This window comes from Nematostella vectensis, chromosome 5, assembly GCF_932526225.1.
Source record: "Nematostella vectensis chromosome 5, jaNemVect1.1, whole genome shotgun sequence".
Taxonomy (NCBI): domain Eukaryota; kingdom Metazoa; phylum Cnidaria; class Anthozoa; order Actiniaria; family Edwardsiidae; genus Nematostella; species Nematostella vectensis.
In genome coordinates this window covers 8,344,588-8,363,822 of record NC_064038.1, presented here as the reverse complement: position 1 = coordinate 8,363,822, position 19,235 = coordinate 8,344,588, and the positions used below count along the sequence as shown (strand labels likewise).

General features: G+C 38.2%; 2 protein-coding genes across 2 annotated transcripts; both read right to left on the bottom strand.

Moving 5' to 3' along the window:
* Positions 1-648: 648 nt before the first annotated feature.
* On the bottom strand, positions 649-1,230 carry LOC125563123 (uncharacterized protein F23B12.7-like). The gene has a single exon (XM_048727977.1). The coding sequence runs from the start codon at positions 1,228-1,230 to the stop codon at positions 649-651; it is 582 nt and encodes a 193-aa protein (XP_048583934.1).
* Positions 1,231-5,206: 3,976 nt separating this feature from the next.
* Positions 5,207-16,028, bottom strand: LOC5505992 (zinc transporter 5). The gene is made up of 17 exons (XM_048727840.1): positions 15,902-16,028; positions 14,928-15,050; positions 14,760-14,826; positions 14,562-14,647; positions 14,029-14,116; positions 13,871-13,952; positions 13,132-13,208; positions 12,815-12,899; positions 12,375-12,457; positions 11,689-11,974; positions 10,619-10,812; positions 10,190-10,347; positions 9,828-9,957; positions 9,154-9,355; positions 7,606-7,832; positions 7,138-7,266; positions 5,207-6,916 (listed from the first exon to the last, which is right to left on the bottom strand). The coding sequence occupies exons 1-17, from the start codon at positions 15,973-15,975 to the stop codon at positions 6,734-6,736; spliced, it is 2,274 nt and encodes a 757-aa protein (XP_048583797.1). The 5' UTR covers positions 15,976-16,028; the 3' UTR covers positions 5,207-6,733.
* Between the last annotated feature and the right edge of the window lie 3,207 nt (positions 16,029-19,235).

The window sequence follows — 19,235 nt, the reverse complement described above, 5'->3', positions numbered from 1 at the left end:
TAGCGTGTAATATGTAGCGTGTGACATATCCTGGTTTAGCCATCGAAAATCATTGTAGCGCCCGCCAAATCTTGTAGCAGCGACAAAGAAATTTTAGTAGGGTTTCTCGGGTGGATGAGAAACATTTTCGTGTCACAGCATACAAATTTTTTTGCGAGCTACATGTTTTTAGCGGTGGCTTAAGTAGGAAACATTTATGAGACAAGAACCAAAAGGGTGGAGGCGCGTAACGCCCACGTAACAGCGGCTACTACTCAAAACAAATCCTCGCTAAGCGCCGTAGAAAAGCGTTTCTCTTATATGAAATAGTTTTAACCATTTATCTAAAAAGTTTTAACTACTTCTCTCAAGTTTACAAGTTGTGGTTGCATGTGGTTGCAGTTCTGTAGAACAGTATTTTTTTGCATAATTTAAAATAATCATCCTTGCACAAATTCTCATTTAACTGCAGCAATTTTTTTAAAATTCATTCCCATCCTTGTATTTATTTGGAGATTTTATTATGACACAATCTTTATATATAATAATCTTAAAAATCGTATAATCACAATCACCTCAATCATATTAAACGTCGATGCCAAGATCATCATCATCAACACCATCACCACCATCAAACCATCATTAACACCATCACCTTTATGACCTATATCATACAATCTTTACCATCTCCACCCTCAACTCCACCACCTGTGTCATCAGCATCATACCATCATCAGCATCGTCATCATCAACACCTCCACTTATATTCACCAACATCATGCCATCATCAGCATCGTCATCATCAACACCTCCACTTATATTCACCAGCATCATGCCATCATCATCATCGTCATCATCATCAACACCTCCACTTCTATTCACCAACATCATGCCATCATCATCATCGTCATCATCATCAACACCTCCACTTCTATTCACCAACATCATACCATCATCAGCATCGTCATCATCAACACCTCCACTTATATTCACCAGCATCATGCCATCATCATCATCGTCATCATCAACACCTCCACTTCTATTCACCAACATCATGCCATCATCATCATCGTCATCATCATCAACACCTCCACTTCTATTCACCAACATCATGCCATCATCATCATCGTCATCATCATCAACACCTCCACTTCTATTCACCAACATCATGCCATCATCATCATCGTCATCATCATCAACACCTCCACTTCTATTCACCAACATCATGCCATCATCATCATCGCCATTCATCAACACCTCCACTTCTATTCACCAACATCATGACATCATCATCATCGTCATCATCAACACCTCCACTTCTATTCACCAACATCATGCCATCATCATCATCGCCATTCATCAACACCTCCACTTATATTCACCAACATCATGCCATCATCATCATCATCGTCACCTATATCACCAACATCATGCCATCATCATGCCATCATCATCAACACCACCACCTAGATCACCAACACATCATCATCATTTATTTATTTATTTATTTATTTATTTATTTATTTATTTATTTATTTATTTATTTATTTATTTATTTATTTATTTATTTATTTATTTATTTATTTATTTATTTATTTATTTATTTTTTTATTTATTTATTTATTTATTTTTTTTTTATTTATTTATTTATTTATTTATTTATTTATTTATTTATTTTTTAAGCAACAGTCCTTACGATGCTTCTTCACGCTTTCTGAATTATGTAGTTTCAGAAAATATCCATGCTCCCTAACGAAGATTATTTGAATTTCGGCCCTGTTTTATTAATATTTTAATTTCACACAGGCCGACATGTATGTCACACTGGCTGTTGTTTGACTCAAATATCCTTAATTAATAGGGCCGTAGCAGGGGGTGGGGCACTGGGGCATGTGCCCCCACCCTCCCCTCCCCCAATTTTACATGAATATAAGGAAAAGACCAGTAGCAGGGGCGTGGCTGTGCCCCCCTCCCCCCCCCCCTTCCCGAATTTTTTTTCTTAATGTATCTGTATTGTAACAGCCCACCCCCCTCCCATCTTACATGCTACGGCTCTGGTTAATTGCTAATAAATTAAAGATTCCACTTCCGGAATTTCCGATGCCCTCCGTCTATTTCATAGACTCGTATCCACTTGCATAGGAATATAGTAATCTTTTTCATACTATTTATCTATGCACTTATAACATAATTATTGTATGCATATATTATATTAGACTTGTTACCGTAGTGCATAGTAAATAGAGGGGAATGTTTATGAAACCCGGCAAACTTAAAAGCCGAAGTCGTATTTCTTTACCATCTTCCTCTATTAACTATACGTAGTGTTAATCTAGAAAAGCAAAGTTAAGCTTCTGATGGTGTTTTCAAAACGAAAGCCTTTTCGATTTTCATAGAAATAATTTTGCTTTGAAAGCCATCTTTTCGGAGCCACTCGCTCAAAACATTATTAGGACATTACATACCATATTTTGGGGTTGTTTACTACATTTTAACCGGCCAAAGGAGGCCTTAATACTAAGGTCGGATTGTCACAGGTTTCCCGCGTACTAGAGCCTAAGGTTCTCGTTTACACTAAATAGAAAAGACGGCCATTGACTTATATTAGAAAATGATCATTGAAAAGCGTCATAAGTTATGTTTATTAGACGATATGCCCATTTTGTTAAAAAGTCTGGTTACTTGCATAGCCCAGTAGCCCTCTTATTATTTTTGAAATTTCCTCACGAAAACTCAAGTAAAAAACTATGTACGATGTTTTAACACATGCTCAAGACGCGGCAGAAAAAAAGCTTAACTTTGATTGCTGACAATTATGATAAACACATTGAAAGAAAACTGTAAGCCTTCGTAAAGATCGTCGGAAGTTGTTCGAACTTTGCCTTCGTAGCCTATAAATTCAGTTAATGATCTGATACTGTTTATGTATTCAAGTAAGGTTGCACTAGGGAATGCTCATGTAATATTACCCAAAGTTTCATGGGTAAAAGATGATTAATTTAACCCCGCAAGTAAGAACATTGCATTTTCCAAGTTAGCCTAAAGCGGTTGTTATACGAATTGTGCTAAACAGCTATGGGAAGGTTTACAGTCGTCTAAATTGTGATATTAAATAAGCATTTAACTGAATAGCTATTAATAATATAATTGCAATATTTTCTAGAAGACAACGCTGAAACAAACAAAGCGAAATAGTGACTAATGTCAACTTTCCATAGCTTTATACTTCACCGAATATTTAACACTGCAATACGCTTGTGCTGGTTTTTACCCGGGCAAGGGCGTGCGTCGTTTTTCAGCATTGTCAATTTAGTGCGGAATTATAATTAACTTATTGTTCACCTTAGGGGTTATAGGACCACGTTACACAAGTCCTGGAGACATTTTGATGACGAAATTCCATCTATAAATTGCTCTGTTGAGAATCCAACATCATGCAAAGCTGTGTCTAAGTTAATTGTATACAAAGAAATATACCAGTAAGATACTTAAAAAAATAACAAGCTTCATCGAAAACTTTAAAAGCGGTATATAGCGGGATTGTATCGGAAATGACGATGCAAGCATAACGTCTTTGTATATGTTACCTTAGTAAACCAACGAGAAAATGAAAGAAAAAATATAGAATTAAGAGCTGTATCATTATGTTCACCAGTTCCCTTTTTGTTGATTCGACAAATATTATTTATTGCACCATACAGTATATGGTTATACTTATTAAGTATTTATCATTTGCACAGAAAAAAGCTTTGATGTAAATGGTACATGGCCGTATATACTTATTTCAAATAAGGCTGCATTTGGAGAATCTGTGTCGTTACCCGCAGTGCTCCATGGGTATCGAATAGATAAGCAAATAAGCGTAAATAAAAACAAACACAGGTTTTGAAGGCTTTAGCATTCTTGTTAATGCACCTCTAAACGTTCACACTGGTTTCAGAGACCAGGATTTAACCATTTATACGTTACCAGTTCGAACCACTGCGGGTTACAAAACATTTATTCGCTGGTGCAACGTTAATTGAAATAGGTTTTGAAACTGGGAATACCGACTCCACTCCTCACACCATCCCAAGTAGGAAAAAACTACTCTTTTGTACACCTACCATGCAATTCTAAGGCTGTCCACAAGTTGCTTTAACGAGTGCGTGCAACTTTGAGAAACCTAAGTATTGCGAGGGGGCAGGCCAGGGCAGTAGAATTGGAGTTTTTAAACAAAGGGGAAAAAGGTGGTCTGCACCTCCCTCCCCCCACCCACCCTGCAAAGGTACATGGAACTACTAAGGCTTGCCCCAGTGTTAAACAAAAGTTTGTAGTTACAGCCCTTTATACGGCCAGGTACAGTCTGTGTTAGGCACATTGCTTATAGCTTAAAGCCTGGTTTTGATATACAGTTGTAAGGGTCGTAACAGTCATCTACAAAAACGTCATTAACTATAACCTTCTCGAGTTGTGTATCACCTTGGGGGCAAACCCTAGACGACTGTTACGACTATATGGAAACCATGTTTAAGATGGTCCATTTGTGTAGTAAACCAAATATTAGCTATGTACCTATGAAAGAAAGTGTAAATAAAAGCTAGGAAGCATCAAGTGTCTTTGTGTTATTTCATTACTGAAATGAAAGGCGAAAATGTTCATCGGCGTCAGGCAGAGGGGTGGGGTGGGGGGCGGTCGAGAGTCCCATTTTTGAAGGTGAAAGGTAGACATGCAACTATCCCAGAAAACAAACTGAAAACACAATGCAAATATCCCAGGAAAACTAGGAACAACAATGCAAGTACTAATCAAACTGCTTTCCTATAAACACAATCATGCATGAAGGAATCGATTCGTTGGTCCACTTGTCATATAAGAAATCAAATTGAACTGACCTCATATACGCAAAATGGAGTGGTCGTTAGCAACTACATAAATTTTGTACCAAGCCCCAAAAACTGCGATTTCATTTGCACGTGCGTCGCGCCTCGCTGGTTATTAATATCTATTTTTTTTTTAGGATTTGCAAACTAAAAGCATTTTGTTCGGCAAAGATCAGATCGATCGCACGCTTGGAAGGTGCTGCTAAACGGGTTTAAATTTGAACTAATTTTTGAAAACAATTACCCGCGAGAGGCCTTAACTCAGTCGTGGCTGTAATAGGTTTGAATAAACTTTATTATTATTATAATTAAAGAGCAAAATGAGGACATGACTTGATTTAGAACAAGAAGCAACAAAGAACAGCTCGGAGAACACTACTTTAATTTAATTCTAATATTTTACAGTTATAATGATTATTTACAATCTTCTAGCGTCAATACCACACTTTTGATATCTCATCCATATAAACAAATCTGGTTGTGGATATCAAAGCATATATCGAAGAAAGTTTGCTCTAAGTAATAATAAGACAAAATAAATAATCTCATGTTTTTTTCCCTTTATGCTGTGTTGTCATTGGTGAGCAGTTGAGAAATTGGTGATATTCGATCCCATATCAAGGAGTTTTGACGACTAATATTTGGCAATAACACGTAAAATTGTATACTTATTGCGTCGACGGGAAGGTGTCCTGTGAAGATTTAAGTAGACCATCATACTTAGCCTGCTTGCAGGCGGTACTCGGTGCGGAAAACCCTCTCCGTGGTTCCTGGGGGCGAGCGCAAAAACGGACGCAGGGCAGGGGGGAGAGAAGAGAGAATGGAGAAAAAAACCTCTCCTTTCTCTCCCCCCTGCCCTGCGTCCGTTTTTGCGCTCGCTCCCAGGAACCACGCGGCTTATAATACAAGATGGCGCCCGATCACCGAACCGAGAGGGCTTTCCTTACCGAGTACCGACTGCAAGCAGGAAAATCATACTTTGTATTGGGTTTTCGAATGTGACATCCCGGGTATGAAAATGAATCATCTACCTTTCTCAAGACTCAAAGAATGCTTATTAGCTGATGATACGTTTTCGGGGTCGTAGCAAGAGAGGGGCACTGGGGGCACGTGTCCCCAAAAGAAATAAATAAGGAAATGACCAGTAGGGGAGTGGCTGTGTCCCAAATATTTTCTTGATGTTCTTGGATTGTGCCCCCCAATAACTCAAAGCCTGCTACAGGTCTGGGTTTACACAAAAGAGCACCCAGATTTAACTAACGAACAAAAACCAAATCATGTTTAGCCCAAGTTGCAGCCTGTATCTTAAACACGAGGTTCCGGTATAAAAGGCGAACCCCTGCGGGGGGTCTTAATTATCATTGTTCGTTGTAGCGATATGAACTCTTTTTTTACTCAACACTAAAACTTATTGAGGTATAAATAGACCAAAATACTAATGATAATTGTATATTTTATCGTCTTTATAACAAAAAAAAAAATTACAAGTATTTTCTGTAAAAATTCAATACATTCGCGATGGCCCGGGACCGTCCGTGACTGTTGCACAAAAACGTTTCATTAGAAAATGAGAAAAAAAAATCCATATAAATTCATGGTAATATTTTAATATTAATATTTAATTTAATATTATATTTAAAAATCATATTAAATATAATATTGTTACTAATATTATCATGAATATATTATATTGTTTTGAAAGAAAAAAAGATTTTACAGTAATTAAAGCCCAAATTTTCCTAGTAAAATGATATGTACAAAAGGGGAGGTAATATCCCTTTTGTACCGTAACCTCTGTGTAGTTCGGCTTTGTCCGAATGGAAAACTGGTGTAAGGGACCTAGTAACTCAAACTCCCAAAGTAACTCAACAATTTCATTTCCATTTTGGAAATCATATAGATTTGATAATTCCATAGTCCGGGTCTGACGGAGGTTGTCCGATTTCTAGTCCTTGTTTTAATGCCAAGACTGACTTGTAGCCTGCCGATAATGCCGACACATGATGGAAAAATGCCTCTTTCTCTACTTGGACAGATAAATTGTTGACTCCGTATTCTTTGAATAATGATGTTACCTGCATTAAACACAAAATAGTGAATGAGTAGGGGTGACAGACAGACAGACAGATAGCCAGACGGACGGCAAACAGACAGACGGACGGACAGACAGACAGACAGACAGACAGACAGACAGACAGACAGACAGACAGACAGACAGACAGACAGACAGACAGACAGACAGACAGACAGACAGACAGACAGACAGACAGACAGACAGACAGACAGACAGACATACCTGTTGAATGATCTTCTGCTCGCTGGCTGAAGGTGCGACTTGGACGTGTATTGTGCCACACACAACAGACTCTGAGTGCTGCCAGAAGTGATGATCTCGAAACGAAAGCACCCCGTCAAATGATAAGATCTAGAACAAACGTGTAGGTAAAAAACCTCAGGGGCACAAGATTAAAAAATTAATAAGGTCATGATCATTTCTTTATTTTTTGTTTTCGTTGTGAAATCGTGAAGGTGTATCTTAAAAGCCAAAAAAAAAATAAACACAGAGAAGGATAGTACTCTAGGAGCCGAATTATCATTACTTTTATTAAATTTCCATTATCACATAACCGTGGCTCTAGCCTCCCGTTAACTAGGAAAAAAATATATACCAAAATGTGATTCGACAAAATTCTATCAGAGCATCTGATTGGCTACGATTTGCATGTATTGGGCAAGTAGAAGCATCAATATAACAACAGCAAACCTTATTGAGAGCGCCTGTAAGAGACTTCTCCATGTCCAGGGGAGTACGTTGAAGCAGCACGAGGGAAGATTCCTTGAGCAGCGGTAATACGCTTAAAAAGATGAGCGAGGCGATGAAAAGAGAGCAAACTGGGTCGGCGATGAAAAGGCCAAATTGGTCGATGAGTATAGAAGATGCGATGACCCCTACACTGCCAAGGGTGTCTGCAACCACGTGGAGGAACACGCCTACACACAGAAAGGGGAGATCGTCAAGCAAACAGATAATAGATAACAGATAAACGGCGACGGATGGGAGAACGTGACCCCAAAAAAGCTTTAATGCTTTTAGCGCACAATTAGTTTTGATGAACTTCACTTGTTATTGTTGCCCCTAAAAAATATAGACAAGCCTAGAAGTAATATATGAAAAACGAGTGCGAGTCAGGGATTCCAAACACCGAGAGAGATGAAAGCACGAGGCCGTCTGCGGCCGAGTTTATCTTGTTGAGGTGTTAGGAATTCCTGATGAAACATGAAGCACGAGTTTTTTATATGGGTTCTCAAACTATTCACCAAAGAATGTCACGATGTAATTGCCATTTTGCACTAATCGTAAAAGGCGGCATGAACGGTACGCAAAACTGCTTTTTTGTTGACCAAACAATGCCGAGAAGTTTGTGTCCAATCACAACCTGCTTTTTCTCAAGGGGAAATACAATTAGTACATTTTGTTATTCGTTAAGCGACGCAAGATAATTCTTTCGGCGAGAGAAGCATGAGCTATGGCCGAAGGTTTCGCGGCAAACCGGTTTCGTTCTCCCAAGTGCGGTGAGTATGAAAAGAAATTGGTTGAAGCCAGCATCCCAAAATGTACAGGTTAGCAAAGTCTCCAATCTTTTAGGGCAAAAAAGTAGAGTTTCTGAGAAGGAAGAAACGGTTAATATTCAGAGTTTGGAGTCGGAGTGTAATAAAGTAGACCATGGCTTTAGTTCAATTTGGATCACATATCCAAATATCCAATTCATCTGGGTTTTCATTGGATATCAAGAACCATGCATGTGATCCATATTCTCTCCACTCATTGGCTAATGCACGCATGAATAATTAATGAGTTTGAGAACCTTATTTCTCTCTACACTTCTATCTGGGTGATTAGAGGGATGACGGTCATGTGACCATGTGCGTGACTGTACATACCTTGCTCAATTACACTTCTATCCAGGTGATTAGAGGGATGACGGTCATGTGACCATGTGCGTGACTGTACATACCTTGCTCAATTACACTTCTATCCAGGTGATTAGAGGGATGACGGTCATGTGACCATGTGCGTGACTGTACATACCTTGCATATTTACACTTCTATCCAGGTGATTAGAGGGATAACGGTCATGTGACCATGTGCGTGACTGTACATACCTTGCTCAATTACACTTCTATCCAGGTGATTAGAGGGATAACGGTCATGTGACCATGTGCGTGACTGTACATACCTTGCTCAATTACACTTCTATCCAGGTGATTAGAGGGATGACGGTCATGTGACCATGTGCGTGACTGTACATACCTTGCATATTTACACTTCTATCCGGGTGAGTGGAGGGGTGATGGTCATGTGAGTGACCGTGACCATGTGTGTGACTATGTCCGTGACCATGTGAGCCGCCGCCACCACCACAGCTGCCTCCTCCTCCATGAGCATGCGCATGGGCATGACGGAATGCCAAAATACCGACGAGGTTCACAAGAAGACCACCCACAGACACGGCCTGTGGAAACACGATGAGATGATTACAGTACCAATGATGATATCTCAGATGATGAAAGTGGTGATGAATGATGACGATTACAAAGAGGATAACCTTGGCGATGATGATGATGATGATGATGATGGTTACGAAGAGGATAACGATTGTGATGATAATGATTAAGATTATGAAGAGGATATTGATGGTGATGATGATGGTGATTACGAAGAGGATAATGATGGTGATGATGAAAATGAAGATGATTACGAAGAGGATAACGATGGTGATGATGATAATAATGATTATGAAAAGGATAGCAATCAAGTTCAGATGATGTTGATAATGAATGATGATAATAAAGACCATGATGAGAGGGTGTTGATGGGGATGAATGATTACTAAGATGTAGATAATCATGATTTAGGCGAATTTTGCTAGTACTGTTTTTATGGCGATTATTATAACACCGAAAAGCGAAAAGTTGCCCACATACCAAGAGTCGTTCAGTGCTGACTTTTGGTGGGTCAAATAATCTTTGCACGGCCGCCAAAAACACGAAGAACGCAATCACCACAAGGAAGATTCCATTCACGAATCCAGAAAGTATCTCAACACGGCCAAACCTAAACAGAAAAAAAAACAGAAAATTAAAAATACAACCGTAACACATTTCAAGATAATTCCAACAAGAAGTCGAAAAATTTCTATTAACTGTACAAGTATTTCTAATGTAAACCAAATGGTAGCTCAAAGAGTTAAATAGCACAACATTTTTGTGAATCAAGAGAAAAGGATCAGTTCTCCAGCTTCTCACTTAAGGCCAAGAAATCTCTGGTTCTGATGACCCATTCATACCCATATGAGAAGGTTCGTGAAGCTTTCCACCGTGACATCAATGAAGCGCACAGCCCAAGAACAAGTGCTGTGCAGTCGAATAGCATGTGGAAGCCGTCAGAGATCAGCCCCAAGCTGTTAGTCCAGACGCCATAGAGTAGTTCAACACCAGTGAACATCTAGCAAAACAGAGAAATTAGCTAGTTATAGTAAAAAAACATTAAAGAATGTCAATCCAATTAAGGTTAAACTTCTTAGCTATGCACAGTAGGTCCAAATTAAAGGAATAAAGTCGAGTTGAATTTCTCAAAAGCACAATGCTCAAGAGAGCCTTGACAGCCTGTCCATGCATCTATTCGATGTTAAAAAAATTGAGTGATTTACTGAAAAAGTAGAACCGATATTACAACAGGGAAAAAAATCACAAATACTACACTAATACAGACTCACCAGATTAAGGCAAAGAAAGTAGAAAATCTGTCTTGACTCAGACTCTTCAAGCGTCTGTCTCATAAAACTCCGAAAAGTGGAGAGAATGGACTGAGGTGTCTGGAAATTATATATTGGAAGACCGCCAGTTGTGTAGCCAATAAGGTTGCCTCGTGTGGCTGACCTGGGGCTGGGACGAGACAGTAGGCGCGTTGCTATGGAGACAAAATATCACTCACTGAACCAAAGATGGAAAGTATGGAAAAGATGGAATTAAAGATGAAAACTCTGACCATTAGCATGGTCAGAGTGCAGCTTGTGTAGCTAAAAGCATTTCAAAAAATAGCGTATTATTCAAACAGGTTCATGTAGGTAGTGGAACAAATCCTGATATACAAGTGCCTGCAGAGGAACTAACATTGGGTGGTACAGCCCCGCCTGTTGTTGATTTTTGTTAATTTTTTGTGAAGCCAAAAGCATGGACAGGTTTAAAGTGTTTGCATAATTTTGGGGCTTCAACCAATCATGACTACCGACTTTTGAATTACAAATGGCTGTTAATTGCTCTTTAGTTTGACTTTCAATCTATAAAAGTGGACAAAAGCGTAAATTATAATAGCACCTAAAAAAATTTGGCTGGGTTACAAGGTTCAACATTGACAGGTGGTCAATTGACAATAAGAGTGATGAAAGTTAATGTTTGTTAAAACGAATATGTATAAATTTGTTTTTCATCTATTTATTTACAAAATTTTCATTTATTTATCCATTCATTCATTTACTTCATAGCTTTTATCAGGTTATGAGGTGTGGCTGGATAGACTCAAGGTCCCAATATGGCAATTCAATTGTTTTCAGCTCTCTTCATTGCTGTTATTCTTATCAAATACTCATAGTGCATTGATGGAGATTTTTGAAATTATGGAAAATACATTATTATTGTAACTATCCATAGTCTTGGTTCTTGTGCAATAAAAAAACTTTTAACTTTTTTGTTAACTTGCCTGATTTCAAATGGAAATATCAAAATGGAATCAAAACAGAACCCTGGATTCAAAGTTTGGGCAAATACAGTGCAATGTTTCTCTTACCAAGAATAAAGAACAAAGCAGCAAACGCTGTTCCCCCAGATACCAAATGCTTGTCTCCGGATTTTTCCCCATGGTGCCACTCATGCATGGAAAACGCCCATGGTTGGTCCCATAGCAACGCAATCACAACTGCCGAGAAGAAGGAAGCCATGGAACTGACTTTGCCTGTTAGAGGTCCTTCTAGCTTGGCCAGGCAGAAGCTCTGTATGTAGAAGTCCAGGATGAAGACAAAGAAGATGACCAGGAATAGAGGAATTAGGGAACTGAACCAGTCAATGGTGCTTTCCTGGAATAAAATTGTGATAGTAAACTTTTATTTTGGATTTATCTGCCTTTCTGTCAGGGTGTTTGTCTGTGGCAAAGTAAACCTGCTTGAATTATTTTGGAAGTCCATTCATCCTAATAAAAACAGTCCAATTTATTTCAGACAATGAAGGGGGAGTTATTATGATTAAAAATACTGTAAATGAGATATTTCTAATAAATTAAAACAAAATGAATGAGATTGACATGCAAGTTGGGTCCAGTGTTTTTTTTTTTTTTTCTAATTTCTACAGTAGATTGATTAAAAGCAAAACCAATGTAATGCAGGACAGACTGGCATTGTGTGCAGTTGTTTTTTTTCTGCCTTAAAGAATAATTGAAGTTGCATTTGTTATTAAGGTTCAATGAATATATGATTTTACCTGGGTAAAATACGCTATTAATGCAAGAGGCAAGGCTATTATTGTTCCTATTGCAGTGGATAGAGCTGTCAGTCTCTTTGCACCTGGTGATATAACAAGTTACAGCAAAGTTTGATAAAATAGAAACATTAAAACAAAATATTAGGTGACAGGGTGGGTCAGCTACAGTGATGTACTGTATGAGCTGTCAACTTGCATGTTTTTAAAGTGTTGATTTACCAATTTGGACTATAAAGTTAGTTATAATATTTACTTTAATTAGATGCCAATGCAAGAAATTTCTCTGGAGCTATCAGGGTAATTGTGAATACTGGCCATGGTATCGTGGTCATTTTGAACTGATTCAGGCTTGAGCCTGAAACTTCTGCCAATGGAGAAAGGCCCTTATAACTGAACTCTCTTCGTCTAGATAATATTTATAATCTGATTGCATACAGTACCTCCTATTTCAACAGCTAGTTTTCTTGATAATGTTCCATGTGCAACATTACATAGCAATGCCATTATTAGGAGGATGAGTCCACCCTGGAATCATAAAAGAACCAGCATTGTTGAAAAGTATAGCATAGATTAGAATAGAAAACACTCACAAATAGTATAACACAGAATAGAATAGAAAACAAATTGAATAGCATGGCATAGAATAGAATGGAAAACAACTTGAACAGTACAGCAGAATAGAATAGAAAACAACTTCAATGGTATAAAATAGAATAGAACAGAAAAGAATAGAAAAGACTTGAATAGTATAGCCTACCTTGTGATCAGGGAGGCCAAGCACAGATAACACATGGTTGTAATAGTGCATCCATGGGTTTCCATGTTGTCCTTCAGCTGGCATCAAGGTTAAGAAGCACATTTTACAGTATCACTGAGAGCATAGGAGAAATCAGAGCTTACTCCCCCAACCAAATAATCTTGCACCACCAAAACCACCAAATAAACTTGACACCAAGGGACTACTCTCTCCATAAAGCAGAAAAATGGCACTTTAAATAAGCCCTGTCTTTTATAATCCACTTATAATGATACAAAAACATAGGTTTATCACCAAGGGTTACACTTAAGTTGGAGCAGTACTCTGTTGTGTTAACCCTACCTCTATTATAGTAGTAGAAGCCTTTTAAATAAAAAATATATATATATCTTTAGCTGTCTAGAGCTACACACTGTACTGTTGGAAGTACATTTCCTCTATACAGGGTTTGATTTTTCCATTTACTCTCTCTCTCCCAAGGTACAATAGAAAAATTGAAAAGAAAGAGCCTACAATAAGAGAACATACTTTGGTTCCAGTGGCGTAGCCAGGATTTCTAACAGGAGGGGGCCGAAAAGGCCTTTCAAGGCATTTCTTCTGTACTTTAGATAATGTCTCATACATTTACTGTATTTTTGGCTGCTAGAATAGGGGGGCAGGCCCCCTAGGCCACCCCCTGGCTACGCCCCTGGGTTCACCAGTTCTATAATTAAAACAAATGAATACAATAAAAAGATACGATGTTTGTGAATAAGTGGTTTATCATTGTCAAATAGTAACAGAGTAATAAAGCCCAGAAACAAGAGCATTGACCCCCGCACCTGCAACACAAGTAAGACAAGTTAGTTAATTGGCATTCATTGAGAATGGAACACGGTATCACCATGCAAACAGTACCTTTGAAGGCCCTGACACACCAGTGTGAAACAGTACCCCAAGTGCTCCAAGTACCACTAGATCGCTGTGCTCAAATACTAAGATTGTTCTGCAAGAATAAAGCAACATACTGACTTTAACATGACAGCATGTGCATTTACTCGAACCTTGAAGTTGCATAGATGTCAACAAGATCTTCTGTAAAACAGTACTTACCATACTGTATCTATACAGAAAAACAGTTCTATTCCAAGTTATTTTTTACAGTTAACATAAGGGAGAAGACTTTGTATAGTAATTTGACATCATCTGTTGTAATGTTTCATAATTTCTTAAAACTTCTGTTAAAGTACCCCTTAAAAAGGTCAAACATGCTGCTGCCATTTTAATCTCATGCATCCATTCCCGTAAGCTAAAAGAAGCGAACAACTGTGATACTTTCAATTAAATACTTCTAAATTAGAATCCAGTGTTAGACTCATATCAGCGTGGCTGATGGACATTCTTTGAACTCAATGCAAAATTATTTTGCTGGTTTTCAGATCTTTCTGTACCTGAGTGCCCCACATAAAGTTAGACCCTGTAGCCATATCAGCGCTATAACAGTAGATATCACAGCGTGTTTCCCTATTCTGTACCACTGGAAACAGAACAGAACATTAAATCACCAGGTTGCACTGCTAGTTAAATTCTAGAAATTACAGCTCTAAACAAAATTATTACGATTAGCTACAGTTGTGCTATCACATTACCTGATTTGAAGTGATCTTTTTTCCTGATGAAATTGGCTTTTGTAGAATTACAAAAACTACTGAGGAACTGAAAATAAGATTGCATATAATATATAAAATTATGTGCATATAAAGGTCTAAAAATTGATGTTAAATGATATATTGATTTTTCACATCAATCAAACTTACCATAATCTTACAATAAATAGAAACTGTGCAATATGGAAGACCTTCAGTTGTTCATATGCGACAAATAATCCAAAGGCGTGGAGAAACTTTGCTATCACAAGTGCCACAACATATGGTGTCACCCTACAAACAATAATAAAAACATTGTTGCCAAAGTAACAACAACAATAACCATCTCTATTTTAAAAACTATCATCATCACACACATCAAATTTCTCTATCACCATCAATATCTGCCATTTCTATGTAGCTGTGATTCTCTAATATTATATCTTATTATATTCTATTTAAAGTTTTGTTGTTGTTGTTGAAAAAATAGGTTGATGGGCAACCTAGCCATAGAATATGCAGTAGTTCAATCAGCTTTAAAACTCCTTGAGCGTTAGCACACCAATACCTTTCATAATCTTATGTTCATTAACAATCGTTCTCCATAAAATTCATGTACTTATGACAACCCAATAATACAGAGACAACTTTTTATACTTCTTCTTTGCAAGTACAATTGTTTTACGACTATTAAACTCATCGTCTGATAATTCTGGGGTCAGGTATCGGATAGCTTGGTGACCTCTTAACCAAGCACACCCGAGGAGCCGGGCCTCCGGGCCACAGCTCCCTATACAAATTAATTTTCTGTACCAGCAAACTGGAAAACGCATAATGAGTACTTATCGCCAAAATAAGCTTAATTAATTTGTTAAAAACAAGTACTGTACAAAACAATACATTACATCGTTTACCCAATTCATATTCAAATAAGGGAATGGTATTATATCCCTTAGCAATCCAAAGCATAACTACGTTTGTAATCAAGTTATAACTTAATAAATGCGGTCTTCAAATGGAAGGTTAGAACGTCCGATTCACTCAGCAAAATCTCAAATTAAAAACAAATCGGCAACCGATTTTTGGTATTATTATATTGCCGAGCATTGGCTAACACTATGATTCAATAAGGCAAGATTACTCACGCAGTAGAGCCTATGGGTCCAAGTTGCCTCTTGTTGAACAGCAAATGGTCACTATACGACTCCAGATCCTCCATCTTGAATCCTACTGATGAGCTGGCGTACGCGACCAAAAGGACTGGGCAAAGACAATACTTACCGCTGACCACTGAAAAAACTAAAGTGAGTGGCGCTCTTATTGCTTATTGGAGGTATAATAGCAACTTATTGAGTTTTGGTCCAAATTACGAACGTACCAAATTGTGAATCAGTGAACCGAGTACCAAATAGTGAACCTAGTAACAACTGTGAACCAAGTACCAAATAGTAAACCTAGTACCAAATTGTGAACCAAGTACCAAATAGTAAACCTAGTACCAAATTGTGAACCAAGTACCAAATAGTACCAAATTTTGAACCAAGTACCAAATAGTGAACCTTGTACCAAATTTTGAACCGAGTACCAAATTCTACGGTGGCCCACACGGGCACGGCACAATTTCTTTTTTTCTTCAAGGCGAAACTTTATTATCTCACGGCAAAACTTTATTATTTCACGGCAAAAGAAAAACTTTATTATCTCACGACGACAAAACTTTATAATCTCACGGCAAACTTTATTATCTCACGGCAAAACTTTTTTTTCTGTTCACGGCAAAAAAATTTTCTTCACGGCATTTTTTTTCTTCACTGCAAATTTTTTTCTTCACGGCCATATTTTTTCTTCACGGCAAATTTTTTTTCTTCACAGCAAATTTGTTGTTCTTCACGACGGAGGTGGGATGGATTAGTGGAGAATCCGGATTCGGACTCACGGGGATCTGAAGCCTCTTTTCTCGTATCTTGCGTTACAAGATAATTTTTCGTTATTTCCCAAAACCGCCGTCATTGTCACAGTGGACACGTTTTAAGACCTGAAATCGAGTGAAAATTTCACTTCATTCTAAGATAGGGGTCGAAATCCTGCTTGAAAATTGGCATTGTTTTTATTTTATGACCAGAATATATATGTTCTTGAAGCGACATAATACATTTTATCAAATCGGTGTCAATTGTTTAAAATTCTAAAAAAAAAATTGTGAGTGATTCCCCAAATATCCCCCCCCCCTCCAAAAAAAAAAAAGATGATGAATCATCAGGCGCATAAACAGGGGCACGGCACCCCTCCTTGGCCACCACAAATTAGGTCATTTCTTATTGAAGCATTGTCAAATACTAGTACCAAATTAAGAACCTGGGTATCAAATTGTTAGCAAGCTAGCCTGCTCTCCGGAGATTCGGGATTCCTGTGGAAGGGGGAAAGGAAAGCCGGTGTAACGTAGATTTGCTCCGGCCAGGAGATTCCTTCCGGCCGGAATTGTTTTACTAGGTAGCCGGTAGCGGGTACATAACATTCCAGGATTTAGATAACACCTGGGGTGTAATAAACATGACCCGGCAATCAAAATACATGACGTCATCAATCACGTGACCTGGTAGAAAAATGCTAATATCTCCAAGGCATCTAGCGCTTTGACCACCAAACTTGTAAACAATAATACTTTGCGTGCAACAAACATGACCTGTCAATCAAAATGCGTGATGTCACCAATCACGTGACCTGGTAGAAAAAACGCTATCTCCAAGGCATTTAGCGCTTTGACCACCAAACTTGTAAGACTAAGCAGGATCTAAAAGCAGGTGTAATAAAAGTTCTATAACAGAAGGTATTTTATTAATCAAAGAGGGGCAAAAAAGTTAATTAAGCTGGCTGATAAGTCAGAATTTGGTTAGTCTACAGTTGATGAGTATGTGGACTAAGAATTGGCTGACAATGATGCTGATGCTAAGAAAATAAAAAATGCAGAGAATAGAGCCGGTGACAAAGCAAAGGCTTACCAGGAGAAAAAGAAACGAGCTCGCTCTTCCCAGTTTCCTGCACAAAATCAAGCTAATTCCAGCTTTAATTCTAATTTGCCTTCTTTTCGGAATTCTCGTTATTTTAGCCCCCAATGTAGGTCTTATTTCCCAAATCGCCAGTTCGACATGTGCTTAGGTGTGGTCGATCAGGCCATTGGTCATTTGAATGTTCACGCTCCAAACAGTCCGGCTATACTTCCCACACTGGCAGTGAAAACAAGCAGCGATGGTTCGAATTTGAACAATGTTCATCAAAAGTCAGACATTATACAAGGAAGATTAAAGGCTAATGAAAAGGTCTGGCGCGAAAATGGTTCCTCTCAGTTTGTATAAGACATAATTCAACATGGCTATACTTTTATTTTTATTTATTTATAAGGCTTCTACCACTATTACACATATTGAAATAGCGGTAAGGTTGACACAACAGAGCACGGCTCCAACTCAAGTGTAACCCTTTATAATAAAAGAAAACATAATTGACAATAACGACAACAACAAAATGAAGGAAAACATGAAGAAAAAGTAATTTAAGAAAAGCCCTACTCTAAATTGCTAATAGCAACAGGATGGTTGCGAAAGAATATTTCTAGCGCGGCAGCACTTAGGACAAACTGATTTCCACGTAACTGCATTTTCGGCATTGGAAGTAGTTTTGAGCGCCTGGCTATATCTGACTGCTAGTTTGTTTTTAAAAGAGGGTAATGATGACGTAGTGCGTATATCTACAGGGAGTGTATTCCACACCTTCGGAATTCGAAGGTACACCGTTTTTTCTCAAACTCCTGTAGCCTTCTCTATAAAAAAACGTAATTTCGCCCTAATTCATGAAGAATTCGTTAATGATGCTGCTCAGATTTGCTGGCTCAAGGTTGCATCAAGGAATTTTTCTCATTATCCTGAATTTTGTAATCCTCTACACGTTGCTGTGCAATCTTCCGAAAAGCTCCATCTCATTTTGGATCTGTCTTACTTGAATTCCTTCATTGTGGACCAGGGTGTGTTGATGCACTTTGGGGAATAATTCATTACTATTTCACATACCATAGCTGTATAATCTTGATGATGGTCACAGTAAGAGAGGGAAATTTCCCATTTTACCAGTGTTAGACGGACCATGGTGTGTTGACGCACTTTAGTGGCTAAATTACTATTACTATTTCACATGCCATAATTGTATAATCTTGGTGACGGTCAAAGTGAGGGAGGGAAATTTCCCATTTTACCAGGGCTAGGTGCACCGGGGTGTGTTGACACACTACATAACATTTATACATAAGTTGGCTAAAGCGACTAAGGAAAGGTTTATTACAAGTTATGTGCATTTATCACGCACGATCAAATCGCTCTTGTTGGAATTCATCGTTTCGCCTTTCAGACCACGTTCCGTAAACCATAGAGTATTCCCGTCTCTGTATCACTCTGCTTTCCTCTTTCACACTATGAGGCCAACTCGCTT